The sequence below is a fragment of the Abramis brama genome, assembly GCF_963993115.1.
Source record: "Abramis brama genome assembly, chromosome: 4".
Classification (NCBI taxonomy): domain Eukaryota; kingdom Metazoa; phylum Chordata; class Actinopteri; order Cypriniformes; family Leuciscidae; genus Abramis; species Abramis brama.
The window spans coordinates 51,591,712-51,614,852 of record NC_139966.1 but is presented as its reverse complement, the minus strand read 5'-3'; the positions used below and the strand labels follow the sequence as shown (position 1 = coordinate 51,614,852).

General features: G+C 37.4%; 6 protein-coding genes across 8 annotated transcripts; 4 read left to right on the top strand and 2 right to left on the bottom strand.

Annotated features, from left to right (window-relative positions):
• Nucleotides 1–576: 576 nt before the first annotated feature.
• On the bottom strand, nt 577–6,518 carry foxm1 (forkhead box M1). The gene is made up of 9 exons (XM_084110745.1): nt 6,383–6,518; nt 5,186–5,598; nt 4,958–5,097; nt 3,831–4,013; nt 3,609–3,737; nt 3,424–3,483; nt 3,105–3,162; nt 2,842–3,017; nt 577–2,131 (listed from the first exon to the last, which is right to left on the bottom strand). The coding sequence occupies exons 2-9, from the start codon at nt 5,559–5,561 to the stop codon at nt 1,340–1,342; spliced, it is 1,914 nt and encodes a 637-aa protein (XP_083966871.1). The 5' UTR covers nt 5,562–5,598; nt 6,383–6,518; the 3' UTR covers nt 577–1,339.
• A 556-nt stretch (nt 6,519–7,074) lies between these two features.
• Nucleotides 7,075–8,610, top strand: rhno1 (RAD9-HUS1-RAD1 interacting nuclear orphan 1). Its single transcript, XM_084110764.1, has 3 exons — nt 7,075–7,208; nt 7,522–7,717; nt 7,808–8,610. Exons 2-3 carry the CDS (start codon nt 7,538–7,540, stop codon nt 8,465–8,467), a joined length of 840 nt encoding a protein of 279 aa, XP_083966890.1. The 5' UTR covers nt 7,075–7,208; nt 7,522–7,537; the 3' UTR covers nt 8,468–8,610.
• Nucleotides 8,611–9,883: 1,273 nt separating this feature from the next.
• Nucleotides 9,884–12,568, top strand: pex26 (peroxisomal biogenesis factor 26). Its single transcript, XM_084112522.1, has 5 exons — nt 9,884–10,261; nt 11,033–11,179; nt 11,287–11,609; nt 11,742–11,888; nt 11,980–12,568. The coding sequence occupies exons 1-5, from the start codon at nt 10,056–10,058 to the stop codon at nt 12,081–12,083; spliced, it is 927 nt and encodes a 308-aa protein (XP_083968648.1). The 5' UTR covers nt 9,884–10,055; the 3' UTR covers nt 12,084–12,568.
• A 342-nt stretch (nt 12,569–12,910) lies between these two features.
• usp18 (ubiquitin specific peptidase 18) lies at nt 12,911–16,368 on the top strand. 2 transcript variants are annotated; one of them, XM_084112521.1, is made up of 10 exons: nt 12,911–13,203; nt 13,748–13,841; nt 13,937–14,073; nt 14,149–14,228; nt 14,323–14,457; nt 14,536–14,631; nt 15,389–15,538; nt 15,622–15,774; nt 15,871–15,905; nt 16,053–16,368. In XM_084112521.1, the coding sequence occupies exons 1-10, from the start codon at nt 13,131–13,133 to the stop codon at nt 16,108–16,110; spliced, it is 1,011 nt and encodes a 336-aa protein (XP_083968647.1). In that variant the 5' UTR covers nt 12,911–13,130; the 3' UTR covers nt 16,111–16,368. The 2 variants fall into 2 exon arrangements, with proteins under 2 accessions (XP_083968647.1, XP_083968646.1); XM_084112520.1 differs by having other exon boundaries at nt 12,942–13,203; nt 13,745–13,841.
• Nucleotides 16,369–16,477: 109 nt separating this feature from the next.
• On the top strand, nt 16,478–17,436 carry lyrm5a (LYR motif containing 5a). Of its 2 annotated transcripts, none has more exons than XM_084112653.1 (3): nt 16,478–16,581; nt 16,837–16,914; nt 17,106–17,436. In XM_084112653.1, exons 2-3 carry the CDS (start codon nt 16,870–16,872, stop codon nt 17,316–17,318), a joined length of 258 nt encoding a protein of 85 aa, XP_083968779.1. In that variant the 5' UTR covers nt 16,478–16,581; nt 16,837–16,869; the 3' UTR covers nt 17,319–17,436. The 2 variants fall into 2 exon arrangements, with proteins under 2 accessions (XP_083968779.1, XP_083968778.1); XM_084112652.1 differs by having other exon boundaries at nt 16,478–16,585.
• An 87-nt stretch (nt 17,437–17,523) lies between these two features.
• Nucleotides 17,524–23,105, bottom strand: slc5a8 (solute carrier family 5 member 8; the record flags this gene model as incomplete). Its single annotated transcript, XM_084112998.1, has 14 exons — nt 17,524–17,839; nt 17,927–18,030; nt 18,100–18,299; nt 19,142–19,228; nt 19,314–19,381; nt 19,478–19,587; nt 20,173–20,261; nt 20,381–20,510; nt 20,619–20,759; nt 20,836–20,990; nt 21,467–21,534; nt 21,775–21,826; nt 21,912–21,977; nt 22,764–23,105. The coding sequence occupies 14 exons, from the start codon at nt 23,103–23,105 to the stop codon at nt 17,676–17,678; spliced, it is 1,776 nt and encodes a 591-aa protein (XP_083969124.1). The 3' UTR covers nt 17,524–17,675.
• Between the last annotated feature and the right edge of the window lie 36 nt (nt 23,106–23,141).

Genomic DNA, 23,141 nt, shown 5'->3' with positions numbered 1-23,141 from the left:
AAACCAAATTGTATGCTTTGTTGGAAATGACAATTGTAGTTTCTGGTCAAAGCATGTTTTCATAGCTCAGTGAAATACCAGGTAGATAACTTTAATATTTCAATCTTCGATCTTCACAAGAATCACAAAACACATCCTATTATTGTTTTGGGTTTTTTTCAATGGCAGAGGGTCCGAACGGGACATCTTTTTATGTTACCAAAAGGTTGACTGTTGAGAAATGTCAAAGTTGATTAATAAATAGCTTTGAAATCTTACAAAAGCCAAGTATCAAGGCACTTGTTAATGACAGTGACAGATCTTCAAATGTCTGTGCATGAATGTACTTTTATATTTTTAGGATTTCATATTTAACTTCTAATGCTCATGTGTTCTGACATTTTAACACCATCAATCTATCAACTGTGTAGTTTTGTATATTTTTTTATGACATCTTGCATTTTATGTTGTTGTTTTTACATTGGAAGAATACAATATAATGTGACATGAATTAACAGCTACATTTGATGGTAGTTTTCTAAGCATATGAACTCTGCATGCTTACTAATCACTCTATACATGGAAATGAACATTAAAAGCTTTGGAATGCACCAAAAATCTCTTAGAACGCTCATCTTGGTCATATCCAACATCCAGAACACAAGTGTCTTAAATTGTTCTTAATAGCAAAAATACATGAATGCAGAAAAGCAGCAGCAGACATGAGTCACTATTACGACATGCTCGTAACCATGAAAACACACATTATAGGATGTTATAAACAGCTCGATACTCCATCTAAACGAAGGGTACATTCTACAACAGTAAAAAAGTGCAACACTTACATGACCATCTGCAATCAAATAACAACCCTTCATTCTAAGAGAAAACGTATATAAGGTTTTGCATTCGGTTTTATTTTATATGGCAAATTCTCTTAAAAATCTCTTTTTGTGTGTCATTTTTACCGTCAATCAATCTGGCTAAACCAAGGTGTTCAAAATTATTCCAAAACAAAGAAATAATGTAAAGATGGGTAGTGTAAATTAATGAATCCGTTAAATCTGTTTGTCCACTTATAATACACACACACTCTCTCTCACGCTCACATTTATATATTACAACTTGTGCAAAATAATTATCTCTAAGTACATTCGTCACTAACAGGTTTGCTTGCAAATAAAGGCCTGGCCTACGTATCCAAAACACAAACACGTACAGTAATAGGCAGTGAAATAGCAACATTTGTTAGCAGAGAAATTAAGAAAATACTTATAAAAATAGAAGAGATCAATAGCAAGTAAATAAGAGTCAAAGGCAGTGAAGGAAGTTAAGCAGCTCAGATAAAGGAAGTCAGGAGTCACTTCAGCTCAGGGATAAGCTGGGACCAGCTGATGTTTGCCATGCCGAGATCATCATCCTCAAGGCCGGTGAAGCTGATATCCACTAGAATTTTACTCAAGCTGTCGTTCATGGTGTCCAGGACGAGCCCTTCGGTGAGAGAGCGGTTGGCGAGGCCCACCTCCAGCAGCTCTCTGGAGCAGGCAGGGGTGGAGCGTCTCGGGGAGGGTCGGGCACAGGTGAGCAGCTCTCGAGGGGAGCTGAAAAGCGGCAGCTCCTTAAACGGTGTGCTGTCGAAACTGAAGGGTGTGTGTTCGTGCCGCTGTGGGGTGAGCTGTGGCCCGCTGGGCGTTCGAATGGGGCTGAAGTCCAGCACACCTCCCTTCCCGACAGGAGTGATCCTCCAGGGCTCCAGCACTGTGGGCGGCTTGCTGGGAGTAGACGAGGAAGGGTGGCTGCCCTTGATGGGCGTTTTAAAAGTGTATTCTCTGTTTGGGCTGTCAAAGTTGGGTTTACAGGTGGGCAGGGGGTCCGGATCAGGCTCCGCCTCCTGAGTGTCTTGGAAGGTGGAGACGTCGGAGACTACGCCTGAGTCGAAGAGAGTGCTGTCGGGGTAGAGCAAGACGGGTTCCTCGGTGGCTGGCCGGACGAGGCGTTGTTTGCGGCGGGAGCTGCTGTTTTCTCGCTGTCTGGTTTTGGGGGGCGGAGCTTCAGACACAACAGGAGTCAGAGACACACACACAGGCTCCTCCTTCATCTCCTTAGAGGCGGGATTACACAGCATCACCGAGCTCACGTCACTCTGCGAGACCTTACATGACACACATGCGTTAAAACACGAAATGCTTTTCTCAAGAAATGAATTCTCTGTTGTAAAAGACCATAAAGTTAAATTCTGAACCATTCATCAACCATTATAAGGCCCAGGTATACTTCATTTCAATTAACATGCTTTTCTGTGTATAGGCCTATAATTTGCGGGGATCAAGTAGCCGCTATTAATATGTGAGGTATTGAAATCGCTTTTGAATGTGCGCTCACTTTTAACTTTTGTGATCACGCATACTCATGTGTACAGGGAGTGGCGATACTGACTGCACGGACAAAATTTGGCTGCACACGAATGGTGTGAGTGGACATCCGTGGACCCTCCCGATGACGAAGATCACATCACGTGGACTGCTGAAGTATACTTTGGGCTTTAGACTAGCTTCTATCAGTTAATGACCATACATGACCAACCAGATAGCATGTAAACCATCCACCATTTGGTTTTAGGTGGATTTTCAAGCAGGGTTGAATGTATTGATTTCCAATTAATTGACCATTAATTAATTAATTACCATAACACTCAAAAAATATCATTCAAATTTAATTAAATGTGTTACTTGCCATTTCTTTGTGTAATTTACTAGAAATTGCTGAATGAAAATTGTTTCAAAGTAAATCCTACCTCAAATCTCTCTCTCTCTCTCTCTCTCTCTCTCTCTCACACACACAAACACACATTTAGGTTTTTACCTTAGGAGCAATCCGGACCCTCTTGCTCGCATTGCTGGAGCTGTGAATGGAAGCGCTTTGAGTGTGTGGAGGAGTGGCGAGAGACACGGGACTGGAGGAGGGCAGTGGCCAGAGGGGAAGCTGGATAGGAACCAGGTACGAGTCAGTCCGAGGCAGAAGAGGCTTCATCTTTCTCTCTGAGGGCGAGCGGAAATAAAGGACTGTCAGGAAACAGACTCGTGTGCTCTGAGACATTCATCTCTCTCATCCATCCCAACACTGACCTGTGCTACCGGCGATGGGTATCGCTTTCTTCACCTCCGGAGGACCTCTCTTCTGTTGCTAGGGGAACAAAGAGGATTTGTTTACATTTGTTCAAAGTGTGACGTTCAAAATAGCTACGGCGTCATGGCTGTCTGTCTTTCTAAGGAATCTTAGATGATAAAAGTAACAAAACAAGCGATGATCTCGAGCTGAACGTGCTTCCTTCTGTCTGTCTGAATCTCCCTGAAATAAAATAACTGATTCCTGTAGAAGTAGAAAGGCTGGTCCCTGTCAATCTGCCCGTGAGAGGCTGATTTAGAGTACGAAAGGGGATCTTACTTGATGGTAACCAACTTGTGTGGTCTGAGGGCAAGTGGGGGTCACTGGGTCAACCAAAGGCTGTGGGATGAGCCAGGAAATGAGAGATGACCACATTTGAAAGGATAAAATCGCATATGGACAAAGCAGCACTGTAAGTGACTGGGATATAATAAAGCGAGAGTGTGATTTGTATTAATACACACCTTGTAAACCTGGTCCAAAGTGAGACAGCGGTTTGCTTCTGGTCGAATCGTCCAATAGGAGATCTTGCCATCAGGAGATGATTCACGGACAAACATGTCATGCAGTGAGAGATTATGACGTATGGAATTCTAATAAAAAATATAAAAAATTAACAAATCACTCTCAGACATCATATATTACAAATTTGTGTAAACTGAAAATGAATTCACTTTACACGCTACCTTCCATCCGGGTTTTGCGACATTTCTGAAATACGGAAAATGGTCTTCGATCCAATTGTAAATTTCCTTCAGGGTCATGTGTCTGTTATTCTTGCTGTTGATAGCAAACTGGATCATTGCCATGTAGGAATACGGGGGTCTCTCGGACAGAGGGTCTTTCTCCTTTTCTGGACATTTGGGCAGCTGAATGAAGAGGAAAGAAACAAACAATTTTATAAAATGTCATTTAAAAAAAGCAAATCATTAGGGGTATAACGATACACTGATATCACGATTCATTCGATACATGACACTAATGTAATGATACTTCAAACAAAGAGTTAAAATAGTACTTTTTTTAAACTACTACTTCTAACACATATTGTAAACATTTAACGGGATGGTTCATCCAAAAATGTAAATTCTGTCATTAATTACTCACCCTTATTTCGTTCTAAACCAGTAAGACTTTCGTTCATCTTCGGAACACAAATGAAGATCTTTTTGATGAAATCTGAGAGCTTTCTGCCCTTCATTGAACTACCGCTTTGATGATGAACAGACTGAATTTAGACTTTTATGCACATATAAACATCCATCAACTCACACATCAGTTGTGGTAAACAGAAGCTCAAGCATGAGAGGACCAATGAGGTTCATTCTTGTGTGTTACGCAGCATGTTTGAGCTTCCGCATACGAATAAAAGCCTAAATTAAATCTGTTCATCACATAAAGCAATCGAGTCTCTTCAGAAAATTTTGACTAAAACGCTCAATTCATGTGGATTAGTTTTATGATCTCTTTATGAACTTTTTGAAGCGTCAAAGTGTCAGTAGCGTAGCTGTCAATGGAGGGACACAAAGCTCTCAGATTTCATCCAAAAGATCTTCACTGGTGTTCCATAGAAGATAAACAAGAGTCTTATGGGTTTGGAAGGACATGAGGTGACTAAATGATGACAGAAGTTTCATTTTTGGGTAAACTAACCCTTTAAAATAGTTTATTCAAAACATTTTCATAATACCTTTTTATAAAACGTGATACATTTTTTAAAAATAGAGCATTTGCACTGATTAATTCTTCACAATAAGATAACATGCATTTAGAAAATAGATTTTCATTTCATGCCGTCTATAATGTTGTGTACCTGATTACAATCACTTGGATTGTCCTTGCTAGGGCATTTTTGGTTCGACTCCGGTCCGAGTCCATCAGAGCTCATTTTTCCCAGCCACTGGATGTTCGTCAGACTATCATCAAGCGGGTAGCACTCAGTCTCCTTTTTCACTATTGTCATGGGTAAACAACAATTAAAAAAAACAGTCATCTTACATTCCTCACAACTTGCAAACATGCTCATAGTCATGTCCCTCACCTTTCCCAAGATCAGCCCCAGGTTCTGTAGAAAAACACCCAAGGGTTTTGCTCTCCTCTAAACTGGTGCTGCCACTGAGCAGGATGAACTTGTTTCGGCCCTGAGGGCCGCACTCCTTCCCTTTGGCTGTCAGGGCGCTGATGACACTATGCAGATCGGCTGCTTTCGGGATAACCACCACCTGTGTGTCCGGCATGGTGGGGTGGTCCATGATGCGGATGCCATCGGGGAAGCAGCGGGCGGTGGATGGGGTCGTGGTCTGGGTGGTCTGGGAGCGCGGCCCATCTGCCTCATCGCACCCTACATCAGATTCACTCTTCTGAAATGGCAGTTTCCTCCTCTTCAGGATGATGGGTCTCCTCGGGCTCTCTCTCATTGTTTGCTCACAGCAAATGGATCTGTCTGATCCCTGTCTAACAACATAACGTTAAACCATAAAATGTTATAAGTTTTTAATTCATGGATCTGTCTGATGCCTGTCTAACAACATTAAACCATAAAATGTTATACGTTTTTAATTCTAAATACAATGTAACGTTATATAGGAACTAAGTTACTCGACTACACAAACTGGAAGCTTCGCTACAGTTGCGCGAAGATGAATCATACAAACAACAAAATAACAATACATCTTGAATCAAAAGCAGATTAAGTGTCAAAACAAATGTGACAAATTTGTGAAAATATAAATCAAATATATAGAAATATCATATATTTGCAGATCATGTCCAAATGTACCGATAAGAAAGTCTGTTGTTGATGAAACGACTTTTTTGTCCAACGACTCTTCAATGACGAATCTAGTTTTAGAATATAAAATACCGTTACAAACTGATTACTTTCAATCTGATGTACTGTACTGATGTAATTGTTATTATAATGACGACAGATCATTCCGAAACAGAAAGTTGTTGTGCAATGCAAGGTCTGTAAAATAATTTGCTTTCATTTTATTATTTATCTATATCGTTATTCGCTTAGATCGATGTTTTAAAACACATTAAAGATTATTATTATTGTCTTAAAATGATTAGATATAATTAATACACTTAATTATTAAATTATAAACGATCTTCCTTTATTATCTGACATGCGGCCTAGTGATTCGTCTAACGTTAGCCATCTAACCTACTGTACACCTACTGTTTAATTCATTAAAAATAAGACACATATCAAATAATACGAAGCGGATCAAACCTTCATATCATGTCAGCCGTGCAGACGGTGGTTTATTCGAGTTAATCTGGCAGTGCTGAGAGGTAAAATGTATTTTGATGGGGTAAATGAAAAACTCCGGAGTCCGGAGACTCTTGTGCGCATTTGGTGAGATTTTGAATTTTGGCGCAGAGCGGTGCAGCGTTGTCACGTGATCACGCTGTGCCCAATGGAGAGTACAGATGGGCGGAGACATCGAGTGTCGAGTGTTGCTGTTTTCTACTGTGCAGTAAGTTATATTCCTTTAGGGGGCGATCGGCGGCCCGGATGGACAAATTCTAACATTTTCTTCTATTGAAACATTCAACAATTTTATGAATTTCTACCACATTTGTTGGATGGAAACCTGCTAGCGCAATTTAAAAAAGCCTAATTCAATAATCACAAACGAATGTGATTGATCCGCTGAGAAAAGTAACACAGTTTATGTAGTCTGATCTATTTTTGGTCATATCTGATTAATGTTTCGTCGGTCTGGTCAATATTTTACAGACTGATTAAAAATAATAATGGACATTTAAAAAAGCCCACAATAAATAATTTAAATATAATAAATACTATTTGGACTCCTACTTGACCAATCAAAACAACATCCGGGCCACTAAGTCCCGCCTCTTGTGGTATTCCATTATTAGGCTAGCTAACATTCAAGCCACTTCTAGTTCTTCTGTTTGAGGGACAGGACTGTGTGAATGGGGGATGGACTTTCCCCACAAACACGCAGGCGGTTTATCAATCTCTTTGTCAAATTTACATGGTCCAAAGAAAAAATACAATGCGAATGAGAAGAAGAAATACAAAGCGATGCGTGAGTATCGTCTAAGGTTTCAATGCATGCCATTTTATCCACGTGCGAACTTTCTCTATAGTTCAAAGTATTGCAACCACCATCATTGACTGTATGTCGAGGGACAATGCATGAAACGTATGGTAACATGCTAATAAGACGTTTTGCATGAGTATTAAGGCTTTTAAGGCCCCTAAATGTTTTATTTGTCAGTATATCTGTCTTACAAGGTGTCTCCCTGCTTGACACATTGAATCGCACTGTCAGAACAGTAGTAGTAGTAACGTTAGTAGTTTTCTCTGCCTCATGTGATATTGTTTTCATTTTAATGCAGCATATCATGTCTTCTAATGCCACGCACTTCACATAAGAAGAGACTGTTGAACCCGCTCAAGTCTCAGCTGTTGTTTGTAGAGGCGCCCATCAATGGACCAAAGCACGAATATGGACCACAACTACTGAGTGCCATTCATCCCAGGTCATTTATATCTGATAAACAACAGCAAAGTGGTGCACCATGTACCTCTTGGGTATGTGCATGCTTTGCAACCCTTACTTTTATGTTATGTGTTGAGTGAAGACTTTTTTTTTATAAACTGATGCATATTCTTTGTATATAGGTGTCTCCACAGTTTAATTCACTTGGGACCACAACGGTTAGTCGAGGGAAGAGAGCTAACCAGGCAGCTACGAAAATCACAAACAAGGTGTCAGTTTTGGGTTTACCTCCGGCTAGAAAAAGAAGGGGCTGCAAATATACTCCCTTGTCCTTTGATGCAACCACAGGCCGTGAAAACCTTCATAGTTCACGGACGAAGAATGATAGGCTCGTTTCTTCAGACAGTCATCAAAAGGAACTTCAAGAAACCTCAAGAAGAACTCAGTTTTCTCGAAAAGGGGTGGAGAGGAAGATGGCTGGACGTATTACATCTGCTACCTCCAGGCGTGCATGCGTTTCATTCCGTAAAAATGGAAATGGAATGAATAAAGATTCCATTCACACACCCAACACAAGCACAGTTCCAGAACCACCAAATGTAGAGACGCCAGAAATGCCACACTTTTCCAGCACTTCTCCAACCAATGTTCAACATCTCCTTTTCTCCTCAAATCAGGAAAAAACTCCTCCACGAACCGAGAACACAAGCATCCTGGTGAAGGACACGCCTGAGAAAGACTATGGGCTGAGGGTAACATGGAGACGAAGGAAAGGACTGATGAAATTATTGATTGACAGAGGTCAGCTTCTTCTGACAGATGCAGAAATTGCCAATGAGTGAAGATAGACCACGAGTTAACCGAAATAGTAAATTTTGTATTCGTTTTGTTGTCAATACTGAGTTGATAAGATTTGGGAAATCGTGACAAATGTGATAATTAATATATGGACACTTTAAAAGTGAAGAATTAAAGATGTAACATCAGTTTATTATTTACTTACATTTATTTTCCAAATGGCATTTGTATACATTTGTGTGTGCAAGAATAATCTTCAATATTTTTATATTATCAATATTTGTGTTAGGGAGAAAGTCTAAAATGTATTTATAAAATATATAACAAATTAGTAAAATATCAGATAAAATATATAAAATAAAATATATATATAAAAAATTGGTCTACATAATTACCCTGCTTCCATTTGTGATATTTCACAGTCTTGACATTTAAAGGGGTCATGACATAAGAAATCAAATGTACCTTGAACTTTTGACCAACTTCATAGCATTAAAACATCCTGCAAGTTTAATATCATAAAATGTCTTCATTATAAACAAAGCATTTATTTAATTAAGCTAAAAAAATGGCTTGTTTTGATATTGAGGGATCCATGACGTCAAATACATTTGCATATGACTGCCTCCATAGCAAGACATTGATGAATAGTTATACGTCATCCATTTGCATTCAGTTGCTTAACGACATGACATTTATCTACACTGGATATGAGCGTTGTCACATTAAAATCAAATAGAACCTATTACAACCACTGACGCTGTCTACACTGGATGCTGTATACAGATGCACGTTCAGTTTCTGACATGCTTCACCCACTTGAGTCTGTTGACAGGACAAATGGATGAATGAAAGAGCATTTGCTTTCGCTTTTCCAGCTTAAACAGCTTGTTTGCGTCAGTACTGAGTCCGACTTCACAAGGATCCCAGCATCAGAAACAAATGGATGGTTTATTTTAATGGCTTCTTGGATTGCGTGGAACATTTTGTTTTGTAAACAAGGCACGGTGTAATGGAGAATTTGAAAATGAGACTTTATTGGATCTGACAGCAGCTGCATCACAAACCGTAAGTAAATGATTCCATAATGCTTTATCTTTAAATTATGGTTTAATATGGATATTTTCAAAACACTCGCGTGCAATAGCAAGTGGGTGTGTTAATGCTGTTTCCTATAGCCAATCATAACAGTGGCCGTTAACTGACAAGTCTTAAAGGAGCCATGCCTTAAAAACGGATCATTTCAGACATAACATAAGTGAACCTCCTGGAATATATTAAAATAATTTTAAAATACCCATGTCATGACAACTTGAATTAAAAGATAGATTTCATGTATTTTTTAAAAATCGTTTATTATTATTATAATTTTTTATTCGCTATTATTATTATTTTGGTTTTGTTTTTTGTCGACTTTTAACTTTTTAGTAATTAACTTTTAATTTGACGGGCATTTTCCCAGTCCTCCATTGCGGAAGTGGCGCTGTGTAACTGTTTTTGTTTACAGACTGGATATGATCCACGTGTAGTATTTAAATGAATTAATGGCATTGAGAGTTGAGATTGGATTATTCTAAATTATTTCTTCTATATTAAGTCTGTAATGCACTAAAAGCTCAATAGCAGTCCGTTATGAGGAGCAGTTCGTCCGTGTCTCTGGCGGGCGGTCGTGGTTCGGCCTCGGTTCGGCTGGTCAGCCCACCTGCGTGTCCGTTTGCCTCTCCGGTGGATGCTGCCGTTGAATATTTAATGGTAAAGAAAGACTTTCAGGCTGCTCTGGACACATGCGAGAAAGGGCTTGAGAGTTTGGGCTCTTCTGCAGAACAGGAGGAAAACTGGTGAGCAGTACTGAGTAAATGACGGTCCTTACAAATTGTAAATGGTTACTGATTTCAAAATGAACGTTACAAAACAAAAATGTTTGTTAGTAACGTAATCCATTACATTACACATTTAAGCCAGGTAATAAAATCTGACTACTTTTAAATTACTTTTGACCATATCATATTCATTTTGAGTAAGAGAAGCTTGTAGCCTACCATATTGGTTTAAAAATACAAAGAGAAAGAAAATATATTCCATTCTTTGTTATCAACCAAATTAAGTGCATTAAATATTACATTCCTTCAAGGTTTCCCAGTCTGGGTTCATGATGGAACTGCAGGGGGCAAAATAAAACACATACAAACACTTGCTTTTTTGGTTTACCTGTTTGTCATGAGACCATTAACCAATATAAGAGAACCGTGACCTTGATTTTATTATTGACCTAACTTATTAATTTAAAATATCAGGGGGTAATTCATGTAAATGTATTAGGTTAGCTTATTAAGAGGTTCAGCTGACAAAAAAGTTGAGGAATCCCTGCATTTCATGTAAATATGAAATGTGAATTATTATTTTGTGTTTGAAAGACAAAAGACAGTAATGGTTAAATTACTCACTGAGTGATTATTCAAATAATAATTAATTTGTTTGCCAGGAGTTGATTAGATACTAATGTTTTAAAACGTAATATAATCTAATTACAAGTACTTCATTTTTGGAATCTGATTACATAGCTGATTATATAGATACTTTAATCTCATACTAAATTTTTGTCCCCACAGCTTCAAGTATGCAGAGCTGAAAGCAGCTTTGACAATAGTGGGGATTCAAGCACTGGCTGAGCTCAATCAGTGGCGTGGAGTTCTGTCATGGGTTTTGCAGCAGTATGGAGAAACAGAGAAAATTCCTGCCAAGATTATTCAAATGTGGTAAAAAGATTCTGCCATTTAATCTCACAAATAACATTAAATAGCAGTTTGAATGTGGGTGAAGTACCACTAGATAACGCCTAATGTAGATTAACTGTGTTTCACAGCATTCTGCTCTATGTGAAAGTGGGTGAACAGGCTGTAATGAAGGATGCGGTCTGTGATTGGCTGCACTGCTCTGGTAACATGACCCAATCAAGCTTCAGCACTGTGGCTGAGCTGTATTTTCTCCACATACTGGTTCCGATGGGTCACACGACTGAAGCTCTGGAAATGCTGGAGAGCAATGTGGGTCGGGTGGCATTCAGTGATGAACAGAGACAAGCAGTCTGTAGTTTAGTAGACATTCACAATGAGAAAAATGCAGCATCGTCCAATTCAAATCCTGAATCTGTAGCAGTGGTGGCAACAACTAGTGCTTCAGAAAAAGGTGACTTACATTTATTTAATATTTTGGAGTCAAAATGCTATATATCTAACAAATTCTTTGCAGTATATTTAATTTCATTTTTATTGTAGAATATTCTTGCAAATAATGGATTCAACAATATGTTATTGACAGAGAGATCAAACCAGCGACTGAACTCTATAATGAGGCTGTTATACAGAGGTCTCTCAGTAGCCAGTGTGAGAATTAGATCCATCTCTCTGCAAAGAGTTTTTATGGCTTTAATGTTGCTGTATCTTCTTCTCGTCCGTATAGACCCAGGTAAGAGACCTCTCTTTATGCAGTGCATTCTTAATAATTACTCTGATAATGACTGACTATAGCCTGTTCTCAAATAATGCTCTGCTCTCAGCTCTTCCCTCAGCTTTCCCATGGTTGCTTCGGCTGCATAGACTTCTTCAGCAGACGTGGAACACCATGTTTGGACCTTATTACAGAGCCAACAACAGAAGTTAGAGTTACTGGAGTTGAACTGCTGAAATGTTGCCATCCAAAATTGTAAAACTTTATAGATCCTGTGTTTGCTCAATTTGTTTATAGATTATATTATATTCTTATATTATAGATAAATCAATGAATTATATCAAATATAGTGCTGATAGCCTTAAGATAAATATTTAATGCAGATCACATGTAATTTAATTATATAATAAAATGTATATGTGAATGTATGAGATCCTGTGCATCTGTACTTGTACATGCAACTTTAGTGAATATATAGTCACGGTTAAGGCTTAAGAAACTGTTAATTAAAAGTTGATTAATATGTACTTTTAAAATTTTATTTTATTAAATTAAGAATTAGAGGTTTATGTATATTAAAATATAAATAGCCTATATTTAAAAATGTACATTAGAATTTCCTGATTTTGATTTTGAAAATGTAATAGTGATTAATGTTTGTTAATAATAAAATAAAAGTTGGGTAACAAGTGACTTCACCAATGAGGTTACATTTGTTCACTTTAGTTAACTACATTCACATGAACTAGCAATGAAAATAATTCTAAAGCATTTATTAACCTTAGTTAATATAAATGTAAACATTACTAATATATTAAAATCAAAATTTGCATCTGTTAATATATAAAAATGATGCAATGAACTGACATTAAATAATTGTATTTTTATGATCTAGCGTGAACTAAACGAATAAATACTGTGACGTATATATAGTTCGTTATTTATTGTTAGTTAACTAACATTAACTAATAAGACCTTATTGTAAACTGTTAACAAAAGTTGTTTTAAAATGTTGCCTAATCATGTATTCAAAAAACTGCGTGTTAGTTTCGTACTGTGACAGAAACTGACGCGTGAATTGAAACTGAAAGTAAACTCAGTCGTTTATGTCTGAAACTCGACTGTTAATGCGAGTAAACCGGGAGCTGAAGTATCTTGAGGAAGGTAAATATTGCCTAAGCTTAGTTCAATAAACTAATGCGCAGTTTAACGCTAACTGTGTCCACCACTGAGAAGCTGTCATACTGTTTATGTCTGTGAATGGGAGAGTTCTGGAGTAAAATGGCTTATCGATACAGCCGCTCCACATCATACAGCTATTCCAGGGATTATGGTAAGTCAGCAGAGCTAACAGCAAACTCGCATTACACCACACTCAAAAGACATATAATGGTATATCGAATTTCATTACATATGGTAAACGAAGTGCCGGTTCACACAGAACGCGTTTTGCTGTTAAAAACGCGAATAGGGTTTTCTTTTAAAGGGATAGTTCACACTAACATTACAATCTGTCGTAATTTATTTACCCTCAAGATGTTCCAAACCTGTATGAATTTCTTTCTTCTGCTGAACACAAAAGAAGATATTTTGAAGAATGTAGGAAATCAAACAGCTGGGCCTCATTGACATCCATTTTTTCCTTACTAAGTAAAGGCAACTGTTTGGTTACCGACATTCTTCAAAATATCTTCTTTTGTGTTCAGCAGAAGAAAGAAATTCATACAGGTTTGGAACATCTTGAGGGTGAATAAATGATGAGTTTTCATTTGTGAACTAACGCTTTAAGTGTTCTTAAAACTGTAATTCAGTCTCCTGAACCATTTTTTTAAGTATATGCACTGCAGAAACTTAAATATGATTTGTTGTTTCAGAAGTGAGGGGCCTTTTGAACTACAGTCTGTCCTGTTGTGTTAATTCTCTGCTTCAGTCCTTCTCTGCCACCACTGAACTACTGGACATACTGAACAAGTAAAGCTCCATTATCTATTGATTATGCTGCACACTTGAAAACTAGCCATACTAAGACATGCTTAATCATTTTAAAAAATGCCTGTCATTTAAAGATGGTGTCCATCTGATGGGATTGAACAGCGTAACGTCCCACAGCGGTTTAAGAATGCCCTGCTAGCCATGAGGGATAAATCACATCCTGCTCCGCACACAGACTTCCTGGACAGCCTCTACCATCACGCCATCCGCCGTATGTATCATATCACCCTAAAATTGTACTTATGAAAATAGTATAATTCTGAGTGTATTCTGTTTTGTGCTGTAGAAGGCACTCAACAGGATGCGGATGAAATATTCCACATTATCCTCAATCTCATCCAGAAACAGATTCCTGATCTTTGCTTGGTGGGTTTGCATTAAAAATGAGGTGCACAGATGTTGTTTAGTGTGAACTGCGTAAATGAGAATATTCAATATGTAAATGTCTTCATCCTTTCAGGCTCAGGAAATCCGCAGTCTCTATGAGATAAAGGTGGAGACACAGGTGCAATGTTCAAAATGCTCATTCATTCAACGTGAGCCCAACTCTCTTTTCAGCCTTCCTTTGGCGATCCGCGAAAGTGGAAACACCCTGGTAAACAAGTTAAACATTCATCAATTATGTTTTGTCAGTACATCAGTAATACCATTGTATTGTTCTTATGTTCTTCAGGAGAGCTGCATAAACTCTTATTTCCAGCTTCAAAACCTGGAGAATGGTGAGGAGCACTACTGTAACCAGTGTGAACAGAAGCAGCCGTCCACTCATGTGTGTGCTTTTAGTTTTTTTTGCCATTATCAAACTGTATAATATTTCGTAATGTACATTTTTGACAGTTTAGTAATGTTTTATGTCAGCAGGTAACGGAAGTTGCAATAGTCTTTTCTTCTCTATTCTGACATGTTCAGTATATCCAAGTGAAACAACTTCTCGAACAAGAAAAAAATATAGGGCAGGACTGGATCTTGTCCACTGGGAATTGTTTGGATGGTTGTGGTTTGCTATTGGTCAGTCTCATGTGATTGACAGGTTGTCACGCCCTCACGCCATTAAACACATCATCAAAGAAGAGTAGAGATGCAAGAGGGAGGGGAAGCTATTCTGATTAAAGGTTATGAATGAACATGACTAATAATAAAAAAATGTTGTGCACAGATCATTAATCATTTACAATAAATTATGTAATATTCCATAATAACAAAATAAATGTATATTTCCTGGTTGTTTTATGCGGCAATATGGCAATTTCAAGTAAGACTTTAGGTTGCACTTTATTTTACAGTGCGTGCACTTACATGTACTTACAGTGTACTTAGAAAGTACTGGGTAATACAAGGTAATGGGTTAAGGTTATGTTTGGTTCAGGGTTAGTACCAAGTTATTACCCAGTTATTGCAATTCCTATAATAGGTACATATGAACGATAAAGTGCTACCAGATTTTAAATTAATTTCAGCACACGAAACAATGCATGACTCTTTTGAGTTAATTGTTAGATTTTCTGTTTTGTTTTTTTGTCATGTAGGGACTGAAACTCGTCTCATTGCCTCTGATCCTGTGTGTCCACTTGAAAAGATTCAGAAACGATCGTGGCTTCACCAGGAAACTTTACAGCAAAGTCACCTTTCCTGATCATTTTAACACAGGCATTTTTGCTGCAGGACAATCGGAAAATGCATGTGTAGTATATATTTTGTAAAGATTAATAGTCATAATAATAATTGTATATATGCTTAAATTGTTGTATCCTTGTTTTAGGTTGCGAATGATTCTCCCAGGGCTGATGAGAATTACAGTCTCTATGCAGTAATAGTTCATATAGGATCTGCTGTGTTTGGACACTACACTGCTTTCATCAGGCCAACTCAGGACCAGGCGTGGTACTATGCTGATGACAGTTGCGTGCAACCAGTAAGAGATAGAGACTGACTAGAAACGGAAGGATCTAAACTAGATTGTATTGATATGTATTTTGGTGTAGTAATTATTTTCATTCATTTGTCTCAGGTCACATGGGCAGACGTACAGAACACATATAAAGGGTAATTATTGACCTATATAGCCTACTAGTCATCTTGTCAGACACTTTAAAAGAGAACAACAAAAACACAAACCCTCTAAATAATTATTACTTTATTCACTTTGCAACATCTTCCAGTTTTTGATTATACTTTTGTATACCGTTCTAGAGATGCCACGGCCTACTTGCTTCTGTACAGGAAGCAGAGCTGCAATTCATCTGGATAACCGTTGGGAACACTGCAGTACTGTTTTCCTTAATAACAGGACACTATTTGGTTTAATGCAGAGAATATTCCAAGAATAGGACCAAAGTATATTTATATTGTGTGTATATGAAGAGAGGTGTGTAAGAAAAGTATATTCTCATGTTGATTGGGGTTTATGTAGGACAGTATTTTTGGATCTGATTAAGCTATTTTGGAAGTGATTATATATGTGGTGTTTATGGATAAAGTTCAATAAAAATAATATATTTTAAAATAATGTTGCCTGTGATCTCAAATTCTTGCTGAAGACATAAAAACACGGAATAAAAATAAATTCGAGTTAAATGACTTTTATTTTGAAAAATGAGACCTGGCTTTTATTTTGAGAAGCAGCCATCGCGCTTCCAGGGTCCTCCAGACTTATTTTGAAAAGCATCCATGTCATGGCATTTTCCCCGCACGTCCTGGCAAACACCTCTGTCATGATCTTGTAGGTGAGCAAGCAAACACTGTAATAAAGCAGCCTGTTTCTTACAGAAAAATTTACCCAACTGAACATTATGTTTTCCCCTCAGTACGTCGGCATTTAGTACCCTATTAACGTATAACCTACCATAACCGTACAATATAAATACATAGACTGCAAGGGGAATTTCAGTCCACATTCTCGTGTGTAATTGTGTATTGCATGCTATTGGATATCATATATTGTTGTGTATTATTGTTTGTTCTTCGTCTGTTTTAGGTTTATTCTCAGGACCAAGAGAGAGAAGTTAAAATGACTAATCCACTGAGAGGAGAGGTGTTCAGATTGTACAAAAATGTAAGTATCATCTTCTGACAGTTTCCTTCTGCTTTCTTGTAACATCTGATCTTTATGAAATATTGGTACTTAATGTCATCTTTTTTAGACACAACATTGCATGGCAGCAGAGTCACAAAATAAGTTAAGAAGATGTGTAAAACTGTAATAATGACTACCCATTGCTTTGGTTATTAATTTATTTTCTGCAGCTTTTGTATCTTGGACGGGAATATCCAAAAGGCACTATATACTTCAGGGAGCGTCTTAAAACTGCTTTCATGAAGAACAAAGACGTCACCGATCCTGAGAAAATCCAAAAGCTGATTGACCGTGGAGAATTTGTGATCAAAGAACTCGAGGCACTTTACTTCCTCAGGAAATACAGAGCAATGAAGAAACGCTATTACGAACCAGAGCATTAATCAATGATGTTTTCTGTCACAAGTGCCAGACTATGTGTGTCAAGTTTTTGAAAATCTGTATCTGATGTGTTGCACTATAACAGATTTGGACATAAACGTTTCTTTTTCACTATTACTACATCTTTGTTACATTTAGCTGTTTATTGTAATGAAAGTGACATGTTTCTTAATAGGTATGTATGTTTATTTAAAGACCTTTCAGTTTAATGGTGTTTTAAGGAAGTGTTTGAGTAGATAACTCTACATCACAGAAAGCGAGGTTGGTTTTTCCAAAAGATTTCTCCAGCTCCCGCACCAAGTCAAGCTTACCCGAACTTCCGGAAACCTTTCAGTGCAAAAAATTCAAAATGGAAAAAGTTATGGGAATAATGTGAGTATATATGTCAATTGATGCATATATACACACACACACACAATAAAATGTATACTCACTTTTTCTTTAAATACATTGTAGGCTTTGTAGCAGGTGAGGTCCTCTTTTGATAGCAGGAGTCCAGGCTGCAGTTTCGTCTGTCTGCCCCCTTGGAGACACAAATTTAGAAAACATCAGTTACTCTGAACAATGACAGCATTATGCAGAGTGCTTCACATGTCGGAATATCTCATACCTGAAAGTATGCTGATAATAAGCCCTACGGCGATGACTGTCACAGTCCCCAATGGGCCGAAGTACAGGTATGAGAGTGAGTACCAATTATCAGCCAGGAAAGGCCTGTTGAGAAATGGATCTCGTTACATATCAGCCAATAGATTTTGACTCTTAATGATTTTCACAACCCACCTTTGTAGATTCTTCTCCTTCATTATGAAGTCGTCCATGTGTGCAGTCCAGTTAGTGCCTTCTGGTGCCACTGAGAAGTTACAGCCGTGTGTCATCAGAGGCAACGGTCTGCTGTTCTCTGGTTGCGGAGGGTATATCTGTGCTCCAATGCACACCCACAGTGACAGCGCCAAACCAGACAGCAGCCCTGCCAAACCTCCCTAAAACAGACACACTTTCCATTGTAATGAACACTATATTTTTGCATTTTATTAAGAAAATGCACATTAGCCTGATTTTTATTGCTTTTCAGGGTTTCTTTAAGTCTTTCAAAGGTCTTAAATCAGAGGAGAAAGGTTTTAGGCCTTAGTTCAGGACATTAAAGTGGCTTCTTATAAACAGTGCCTTGAAAAAACATTACTGGTGTACATCTTGAGACAAAACAATGGCACTGACATATTTTAAGATATGCCAGTGCAAATTGCTTTCAGTTAAATCAGCTCAAACATGCTTTTTAGTCTGGGATTAGCTTTAAGCTTTGTCTGTGAAACCGGGGGGAAATGTTCTTTACTTGGTCTTAAAGAAGTCTTAAATTTACCTTCATAAAACCTGTTTTTTCCCATCACATATTTTAATAATCACCATTAATTAGTATCATTCAATACTTCAATAGTTATGCTTAAACATTCGGACACTGCTTTACCATGGAAATTATACTTTAAAACTTTTTAGCGTGATCAACTTTTTTGTGATAACTTCAAATTTGAAACACAACTTGGTTAGACATATAGCTTGGATTTTCTAGCAATTTTAGAGTCAAATAATTTAGTAAAACATTTACATTTTAAAATACAAATGTTTAGTTCAGTATATTTGCTACAGTAAACAAACTTCTAAAACTTTTTTTTTTTCACATTGAAAAAATCTGCTGAGGGTCTTCTTTGAAAAGAGAACAACCTAGGTCTGTATTTCAAAACTTCATAAATTACAACCAAGCCAAGTTCATATCTACGTTCAAAAAAGAGGGGTGACGTTTATCGGGTTAAAATTTAGCCATAATAACCTTTGTGTTGGCGCATGAAAACAGGACGCCAAGAGAAAAGAGGCCCAGTAGAGGTCCGCCAATCACTCCTACGATACTAATAGTGGCCTGTTGAGGGACAAACAGACAGGAAAATTAGGGTTGTGCCATCATTTGCCCTGTAAATTTCAAATATAATTCATCAGTAACCCACCTGTAGCATCCCTCCCATCAAAGATGCAAGACCAGCCATTCCAATGCACACGGCACCATAAAACACACCTGTGATTAGGAAACATCATCTAGTTTAGTAGTTGGAATCACTGATTATTTGTTAATGAACTCTAAATGAAGAATATAAATGATAAATTTTCTCACTCATGCCCTTTGAAGCCCAGGATAGCTGTCTCTCTGACAGACTGAGGTACGGACACATCAGATCTGTAATAGTTACCGCAGCCAAAGCATTTACACTGGAGGAGACTGTACTGTAGAGAATAAATATAATACATGCTCAAGAAATGCTAATGTGAAGCATTTGGTTTGGGCGTTGAAAGCAATTATCACTTAACTCACCCACATGCCTTTCATTCTTGCATTACAGTGAGGTCTCATTTGTTAACATTAGTCAATACACTGTAAAACAAAGATTGTGTGCATAAGCTAACATAAACTAACAATGGGCAATAGGTTAAAAAAAAAAATGTTTTATTGCTTGTTCATGTTAGTTCACAGTGCATTAATTAATGTTAACAGATACAACTTGTTAAAATTAACATTAACCATGATTTATAAATGCTGTATGTTAACTATTTTACTCAAATTTAATTTTCATTCTGTTCCTTCACAACAAAACTATTGTAACATTTTAGAAGAATAGCTTGAGTGATATAGTTTAATGGTACTTTGTCCTTTTTGAGCCATATTTTCATTATATCGCAAAGAGCTGCTTGGACATTCTGCTAAATGTCTTCTTTTGTCTTCTACAGAAGGATATGGGTCTTGAACGACATGAGGGTCAAAAAATAATGATGAAAGTACTTTTTTTTTTAGGTGATCTGTAGAGAACAAACCTTAAAGTGCCACTATATGCTGCTGCCACGAACAGTCCTGGCAGACCAGGGTATTCGCTCAGGATGTCCAACACCAGGTATGGCATAAGCTTATTGTATATTATAGAGAGAGACATTGATGTTGCATATTGATTGGTAATAGCATCAATAATAACATGCACAGATTATAATGTTGTTACATTTGAGATGCATGTGTTTTGTGGCATACCTGGTCTTGTGCAGACACCTTATTTGCTGTCCATGGATCACAGTTCTTATACACGGAGTATAAACACAAGCCACAAAATACTGAGCATAATGAAATAGCCCAGAGAGACACTAAATTAATGTATAAGGCCCTGGATAGCGACACAAACACACATACACAAACACAAACACACAAAAAGGTTCAATTACACATTGCATTTCAGTGTGAATCCGAGAATTATTTTTTGTGCAATGCTCACATTTTGGCATGGAACAGGGACTTGCATGATATGTATCTCTGTACTTGAGCTTGATTGATGCCATAGACGCTGGTCCAGAGGAACGTCCCTCCTATTGTGATGCTCCAGAATGTGTGTCTCCTCAGAGGGTTTGGATCGAAGCTGAAAGAGGTTGGACACAACATGAGAAAGTGTTTAATTATGCATTCCTGTGCCTGTCAGTCATGTCACAACTTACTCCCATAGGTTAAGCCGGCCGCCCTGAGCGGAGTCACTGATGATAGTGGAGATCCCGCCCTGCAGAAGCACTGATTGGACGATGACAGCCAAAAGACCAGCCAACATGATGCCAACCTGGAACACGTCCGTCCACACCACCGCCTTCAGACCGCCCTGCAAAGGTAGAGACAGTTCTATATCAGTGCATTTCAGCCTTTTTCACTCCAAGGCCCCCAGTTGTCCACAACAAAATTTGAAGACTCTGTGACTTTTCCAGTTGTTTTTGTTAAGTAAATAAGGATTATGGATAAGGATTTTTTTTAAAAAGGAAAAGTCTATATTATCAATGAAAATAGAGTAAAATACCTTTTGAAAGTAACTTGATGCTTCAAATAAAGATTGTATCAATAACATTGTTACACCAGTAGGTGGCGGCAAGTGACTGTTAAAAATTCTCATTGAATCGTTCATTCAAGAGATTCGTTCAAAAATCTAGTAATCCAGTAATGAAGCAATTGAAGTCTTTATGAGCGAGTCATTGTATCATTCATTTAAACCGTTTAAAAAATACTACTAATAATTTTAAACAAAACAAAAAATGATGATTCTCAGTTTATTTAGATTCGTGCAGTTCTCTTTTACTAACTTACTAATGTACAGTAGAGAGTGCAGACGACTCCAGTCGACATGACGGCACCCCAGAGATCCACTCCTGTGACTGAGACAAGAGAGAGAGGAGAGAGTTCACTTGACCATAGAGTGCTGCACATTATCAAGTGTACTTGTTACACCATGCACTCCACAAATAATGCAGTTCGACTTTACACTCTTAAAAGATACAGGTTCTTTATTGGCATCTATAATTCCATGAATAATTTCCATTGCACAAAAGGTTTATAGTGAAAAAGGTTCTTTAGATTATCAAAATGTTGTTTATATTAAGAAATAATGGTTTTACCTTGGTTTAAAGCCAATGCTGGAGCATAAATAACCAGACCAGTGTAAAGTACCTGAGAAGAGATGAAAAATACTCTAAACTACATTAAGTTTACTGTATGATTTAATGAGACTGATAATAGCAAGAAACATACTCACTGTCTGAATGATAAACAGGACTGTCCCAAAAAGTCGAATTACTTTATTGTAACGCATCTCCAGATACTGCAAACAGAGGGGGAAATTAAGTTACATTGCAGTTGCTTTTTCATCTGAATGAATGCATTATTGACACATTTTAACATCATTAATATGTTTTATCTTTTTTATATAAAATAAAGTTACTATTTTAGATCAGCAACAGTATTAGTTTAGTTTTTGTTTCAGCTTTTATTTTTATATTTTTAGTTTTCGTGTTAATTTTAGTTGAATTTTTAGCCATTATATTTTTTTTGTGTCATTTTATTAGGTTTAATTAGGTTCAAATTTATTTTTATTTCAGTTTTAGTTTTGGTTAGTTTAAGTTTTTATTTATTTCCAGTTCATAATTTTAGCTTTAACTTAACTTTTTTTCAGTTAATTGTCAGTGCAACATTTCATTTTTATTATATTTCAGCTTTATTTCAATTAACAGAAATGTTTTTGTTAGTTAATGATAATAACCTTGATTATTAATATGTTTTATCTTTAATATATTCAATAAAGTTACCATTTTCAAACAGCAATGTTGTTATTATAGTTTTCATTATAGTTTTATTAATTTAATTAGCATTTATTATTATATTTTTGTTTTTGTGTTAATTTTAATTTAATTTTTAGCAATTGTGCTTTTGTTATTAATTTTTTTTCTTACATTTCTAATTTTCATTTAGTTTCATTTTTTTTCCAACTCCATGTCAATTAACATAAATGTTTTTAAGTTTTTTGAGTTTTAGTTAACGATAATAACCCTGAATTCAGCAATAAAAGTTTTCCAAAATCTTCCTTCCAGTTCAGTTTCTCTCATCTCACCTCATAGGTGCTGGTTATACCCAGTCTGTAGAAGATTGGCAGGAAGATCTCAGAACTAACAGCCACCATCAGAACATAAGAAAAGCAGATGAGGATGAAGATGGCTCCGTACTGATACACCTCTACCGGGGTCCCCAGAACGGTGATGGCCGACATGAAGCTGGCCGTCAGGGACAGGGCCACCGGTACCGCCGTCATACTCCGTCCGCCCACCAGAAAGTCTGCGGAGCTGCTCTGACCTCCTCCGGCGAAGGCGTAATACACCCCGATGCCTGCTGAGACGACCAGCATTAAGGTGAAGACCACATAGTCCCACACACTGAAGGAGGGTCCACTTGACATCTTGGTGCACGTCTGAATTTCTTTAACAGGATCTCT